The following is a 6,336-nucleotide window of genomic DNA, read 5'->3' as shown; positions in this document are numbered from 1 at the left end:
CAGTCTCATGAAAGCAATAATCTTATTGGATAAGCTGAGGGTCCCCCCAAATTCCACTGCTTCGATGGATCCCTCATTGAACACTCCTACCACATACACAATTGATTCTTTCCCCTTTACAAGTTTTCTCTTTTCATAAACTTTGTAATGGCAAAAATGACCCCCCAGTTCGAGAGAATTCTTTCTTATTATTGACCATGCGAGTCAAAGGGCTTGGTTTTTAATTCAGTTCCCTTTAAACAGCTGGTGCCTGCTGAGACCCAATCATCCTGCTGTCACGGGATCTTAATAGCATTTTCACACCACGGCTGGCCACCTGCTCTTAGAGCCATCTCATCCTTTCTTGGGGCATCAAGTCACACAACCATTTCTTAAAAATAAACATCCATACTCTACTGTGAAAATGGAAGTGAAAAAAAGAACACACTGAAAGAGGACAGAAAGACTTCATGCCTGTGTTCATTTTCAATGATGAAAACTGCTATAGAAAAATGCAGTATAACAGTAGGCAGGTGTATAAAATACTGGAAACTCCAACAATAAAACATCTCTATCAGTAAGTGGGTTTATTGACGTAACTGAACATAACAATGGATAGCATTTATTCATTTCCCACTGAAAGACCTTCAGTGAAACTGCCTGTACATAGATCCAGGCATTAAGCATGTTCAGTGACGTTCTGCTGTTGACCGGGTGGGTCGTCAGAAAACAAGAGGTCCTTTGCATACTTTCCATGGGAATCAGCACTACACAGCTGTGCCAAAGCAGCAGCTAAGAGATGCAACTGCTCGATGAATGAACAAAGCCGGGAGCAGAAAAGGTGCAGGACAGCCCAGGGGTTGCCAGGAAAAGCCAACAACTGCACCTCTTCCCGGTGCCAGCAAGCTCAGAGTCGGAAACAAGCTCTGGCAGCAAACTCAGAATGACAGTCTATTTCCTGTGGTTTATTAAGTTTTGGCCCCACAGATAAGACTGCCAGGAAAGCAGCTGTACTTTAAGTGGTCTGGACATTGATTCATCTGAACATAAACAAAGATCAGTTCATTTAGATCCCTGGGTCTCTGCTCAGCGGTGGGGACAAGGGCAGGCCTGGCTTGGCGGAGGCCACACATAAAAGGAATGGAGAGGGGCAGGGAGGTGAAGGACCCCTGGACTGTGATCGATTCCCTGAGTCATTAGGACCCTCAGGGGCTTAAGGCCCTCAACAGAGGATGCACTGTTAGCCTTAGCACCAATGTTGTGGCCTCCACAACACCCCACTGCCCAAGAACCATAACCACAGTGAATGTAACCAGGCACACCTTCTTAGTGACGACACTTGTAGGCCACACACGCAATCATTCATGTAAACCGAAGCACTACATGTAGTGATAAACATGTCCTTCATAAATATCAGGGAACGAAAGTATCTCGAACAGTTGAAAACAACAGAGCAAATAAAGGAACCTAACCCTAAGTTTAACACAAAAGCATGGAAAAGAAAGACTGCAATTATCAACTACAAGATAAGATTTAATAACACAGTAAAACACAGGGTCATGGAGGGACTAACTTGCAAAAAGAATTATTTCACAGTGAGGTTTAAGTACTCGTAACAATCTTCTGGTTTTCGTAGAAAAACCACCACCGATGTCCATTTTTTCACATTTTCCCAATAATTTCTTCCCTTCTACTATTTCCTATAGAGTAAGACATTAATGTGACCAAACATACACAATCACCTTTTGCTCCCCTAGTAGGAAATGTCCTTTAACACTAAACTGTGCAACTCAAGGCCAGTAGGACACAATCAATTGCATGTCACTGATAAAAACATGAGAAGTAGCACATGGCATTCTCCCCAACCCACACACACTGTCAGCGATGTGGTAAGCAAACTAGAACACTGGCCTTCCCTACGGGGCCACCTGTGACCTACGCATTACATTTCGTTGATCAAGTCTGGCATTGACGTTTCCTCTTCCATCTATGGGTTTAAAAAAATAAAATTAAAAAAGCCACAGGAGCAACCCTGACGGAGAAGTCTTGGACGCAGCCTTCTCCAGAGAAAGTGTGTCATCTCAGTTAACCCCAAGGTCAGCGAACCTTCTTGTGATGTTCACGTTAAAAAAAAGAAAACTGTTGAGCCGCCTGGCTCATCTAAAATAGTCCTTGAGTTTGTCAGTTTGTTAAATGTCAGAGCTCTTCACATTGTTGAAAAAAAAAAAAGTAGCGTCTCTGATTATTTAAAGGTCAAGTTATCCACCATCAAGGAGTTCCCCCTGGGTGAGTGTGTTAAACTTTACCACCTGCTGACATCATCCTTCTTGGCACAAACCTCCAGACCAGTGGTAATTCTGCCAAGCCTCCTTTGCCATGGTAATAAGTTCCTTCTTCCTTAAATAGAACACAAAACACCTCTTTTTGACACTGAACAAGTAAAAAAGTATTCAGTCTCCAAATCTCCAAACCTGGCCATGCTGGGGGCACAAGCCCCCTTTCCTACCCGCAAGGGGGTGAGGCTATTGTTCTGCCATGCCACCAAAACCAATCTCATAGCTGTGCCACGGTCTCCATGTACAGAAGGCTTCCCACCTCTGTACCCCACTATCCATGCGTCCCCTACTCTTGGTCTTGACCACCAAGTACCACCCATTTATTTTATGAGTATTGGGAATTGGGGGGCAGGGGAGCAGTGCTGAACTGGCCTCTTTGGCCTCCCTGGCCAAATGCACAAAAGGAGACGGTCTGATGGAATGAGATCTTCCCCTGAGGTGGGTTGAAGGGCGCCAAAGAGAGAGGGCTCCTCAAGGCCAATGAGATGGTCTCCGCACCCTGGAGGCCCTGGCTCTAGTCGGCAAATCGCTGCAGGAGATGGTCCTCCCGCCTCAGGCTGCCGCCCGCGCCGCTGCCCGCGCTGTCCATGAAGCGGTCGCAGGGGAACTCGATGAGGTCCGCCTCGCTGAGCGCGCACACGGTGGTGCGCGGCCGGTGCGACTGGAACCCGGAGAAGTCGGCCGACACGCCGGTGCCCATGGAGCGCAGGGGCCGCCGGGTGGAGTACATGTGGCGAACGTGGACGGGGGCCCCGCCCTTTCTCCTGGCCCGCAGCTTCCTGCGCAGCCAGCGCGACGCCCAGGCCGCCAAGGCCAGCAGCACGAGCAGCGCGTTGACGGCCAGCAGGGCCAAGGTCAGCAGCTGGTAGTCGACGCCGCTCCGGCCCCCAGGCTCCGGCAGGGTGACCAGCCCGGCGCAGTGGTCCCGGGGGGCCACGGGGCAGACCCGGCCGCCCAGCACGCCCTCCACACACACCAGATAGGGGGTGTCCCCGCGCAGCTCGCGCAGCGTGGCCGAGTCGCTGCGCTCGGGCAGGTAGACGAAGCGGTGGAACTTGGGCTGCTGGCCGAAGCGGTCGAAGAGCAGGCGGAAGCGCGCGCCGCCCAGCGGCCGGGGGCTGCGGTGCTCGCGCACCGCCCAGCGCACCGACGCGCTGTCGGCCCCCACCGCCTCCACCGTCAGGTTGCACAGGATGAGCTTGTTGAAGTCGCACGGGTCGGACACCAGCGGCGGCAGGACGGCCCCGCCGTCGGCCTGGGCGGCGCTCTCCTGCTGCTGCGGGAAGAGGCGCTGCTGCGCGGCGCGCTGCCAGAGGTCGCCAGCGGGCGGCGGCGCAGAGGCTGCCGTGCCGGGCAGGGTGGGCTCCGTGTGGGCTGGATCGGCCGGCGACGGACGTCCCCCCTGGGGCTTCTCCTGCAGGTCCAGGGGGTGTGGCGCCGGGCCCGCCACAGCAGCGGCGGAGGGGCCCGGCTGCTGGAGGCCTGGACCCCATGGGCTCAGCCTCAAGACGCTGCGGTTGCCCAAGAGCTCCCCATCCCAGGGCGCCCCGGGCGGTAATCTCTCCCACTGCTGTGGCTGCAGCTGCGGTTCTGGCGGCAGCTCCTTCGCGAGGCCACCGGCAGGGGGCACCATCTTCTCCCTCGTGGCTGTGGGAAAGGGCCGCCGCTTGGCCTCGCCGGTCGGGGAAACCGAGGGAGGGGGATCGGCGCAAGACCCGTTCTGCAGTTGCTGGTCGTCCAGGTAATCCAGATACTTGCCCCGCAGGGCCGGGGGGTGGCGGCACTGCACAAAGACGGTGAGAAGCCGGCCTTGCGAGTGCCAGTTGCCCATCCAGCGCTTCAGGCCCCGCAGCCGGCAGTCGCAGGTCCAGCCGTTGCCGTCTAGGTCCAGCCGGTAGAGGGCTGGGCTGGCGGCGAAGATGTCCCCCGAGAGGGCGCTGAGCGCGTTGTCGCGTAGGCTGAGTTCGCGCAGCCGGCCCAGATGGGCAAAGGTAGTGGGGTGCAGGGCGGACAGCTCGTTGCCGCTCAGGTCCAGCGCCTCCAGGCTGTGCAGAGGTTCCAGCAGCGCCGCGGGCAGCTGGCTCAACCGATTGCTCTCCAGGCGCAGCTCCCGCAGGGCCCCCAGCCCCCAAAAGGCCTCTGGTGCGAGGTTCGAGAGCTGGTTGCCCCTGAGGGAGAGCAGGCCGAGGCGGGGCAGGTGCTGGAAGACGCGGGGCCCCAGGTGCTGCAGGCCGTTGGCCGAGAGGATGAGGGTGGAGAGGGAGCGCAGCGGGGCGAAGGTGGCCGCATGGCGCAGCGAGGGCTGCAGCTCGTTGGCTGAGAGGTTGAGAAAGCGCAGCTTGCCCAGCTGGGCGAAGGCGTTCTTGCCCAGAAAGCGGATCCGGTTGGACTCCAGATGTAGGTAGAGCAAGTTGCCCAAAGGGGCGAAGACCGCGTCCGGCAGCGCCCCCAGGGCGTTCCCGTCCAGCCGCAGCTTGACCAGACTCTCCAGGCCCTCGAAGGAGCCTCGACTCAGGCGGCTGATCTCGTTCCCGTTGGCGTAGAGGATGCGCAGTTTGCGCAGCGGGGCCAGTGTGCCCGGGGCGAGCGCCTGCAGGAGGTTGTTCCCCAGGTAGAGCTCCTCCAGTCGCGAGAGCTTTTCGAACGTCTTGGGGTGTAGAGAGCGGATCTGGTTGTACTGCAGGTCCAGCCGTCTGAGCTGCCCCAGGCGGTGGAAGTCGAAGGCCGTGATGTTGGTTATGAAGTTGCCGCCTAGGCTGTAGGTGAGCACGTCCTGCGGGCTCGGCAGTGAGCTGGTCTTGGGCACGGCGCGGAGCCCCCTGTTGGTGCACAGGAGGTGCTGGGGGTGCTGGCAGTCGCAGCGCTCCGGGCACACGGGCTGGGCCCAGGGCGGCAGCGCGAGGCAGCCGCACACCACGAGCAGGAAGCGCACGGCGCGGGCAGCCTCCATTGCCGCCCGCCCTGCGTGCAGCTGCCGGATCGTCCTCTTGGCCCGCCGGCTCTGTGTCTCTGCATTCCCCTTGGCCTGGCCAGAGTCACTAAATGGCCTCGTTAGGGACTCCGCTGCGCGGTCCAACCCCTCCTCCGCCCTTTGTCCGGTGTCTGGCCGGGTCTCTGCAGGCTTGCTTCGTCCAGCGCAGTCAGGGCGCTCTGCGAGCGGCGGGTGCTACTTGTTGCATCTCTGCAGAAAACTCTCCGGGTGCGCGTAGTGGGACGGAGGGGGGAACAAGAACCGAGCTTTTTGTTTGCAGCCCGAGTCCGGAGAGCTGGATTCCCTGGCACGGATTCTCCCCGCCGAGTGGATTCCCCAGCTGCAGGCAGGCGGGAGTCCTTCCAAGAGCTGCTGGGGCGCGGCTTGGCTGCTGCGCCCCGGCGGGCGGCTCGGCCCCCGCAGCCCGCGCCTCCTCTCTCTGGGTCCCGGACCCGGAGCGCGGCCTCCGTGGAACAGCCGGGGGAGGAGCCGGGGTGCGCAGGCTGCGTCCGGAAGGGACCCAAGTCGGCGAGTGGCGAACAAACCGGGCGGAAATTCGTTCTTCCCACACTCTGCCCCCGGGGATGCAGGCGGGGAAAGAGGAGACGGCGGAGGAAGGACAGACCCCGGCAGGGGGAGGGGGAGACGCTCAGTGGCTCCGCGTCTGGTCAGCCCGAGCCCGGGACGCCAAGTGAGAAAAGTAGGGATTAAAAACAGCTGTACCGGGCGGACACGCCGGGCTGGGGGCGGGGGGTGGATTACCGGTCGAGCAAACGGGATTTGCAGACAGAGACCTTTTTATTTTAGACGACACCAGTCGCTTCTGAGCAGTGGGAGCGCGGCTTGTTTTACTTGTTTTTAAATCACTTGCTCTTCCAGGTGTCGCCCTGCGGCAGGCAGCCCGCCAGCATTCTGCAGGAGTTTTGGGGAGCAGGAGGTTGTCTGCAAAGAGCTGTCCGCAGGCCACTGTCAGAAGAGGCTAGGTGCACCCACTCTGACCTGCAGCGTGTTTGGGTTTGGGGCATCGCGCTCCTGGAAGCCGGGGAGAGG

General features: G+C 58.3%; 1 protein-coding gene across 1 annotated transcript; it reads right to left on the bottom strand.

Annotated features, from left to right (window-relative positions):
- Positions 1–566: 566 nt before the first annotated feature.
- Positions 567–5,911, bottom strand: TRIL (TLR4 interactor with leucine rich repeats). The gene has a single exon (XM_036327748.1). The coding sequence runs from the start codon at positions 5,263–5,265 to the stop codon at positions 2,830–2,832; it is 2,436 nt and encodes an 811-aa protein (XP_036183641.1). The 5' UTR covers positions 5,266–5,911; the 3' UTR covers positions 567–2,829.
- Positions 5,912–6,336: the final 425 nt, after the last annotated feature.

The sequence above is a fragment of the Myotis myotis genome, unplaced genomic scaffold (assembly GCF_014108235.1).
Source record: "Myotis myotis isolate mMyoMyo1 unplaced genomic scaffold, mMyoMyo1.p scaffold_m19_p_11, whole genome shotgun sequence".
Classification (NCBI taxonomy): domain Eukaryota; kingdom Metazoa; phylum Chordata; class Mammalia; order Chiroptera; family Vespertilionidae; genus Myotis; species Myotis myotis.
The sequence above is the reverse complement of the archived record's forward strand: the minus strand, read 5'-3'. Positions and strand labels throughout refer to the sequence as shown.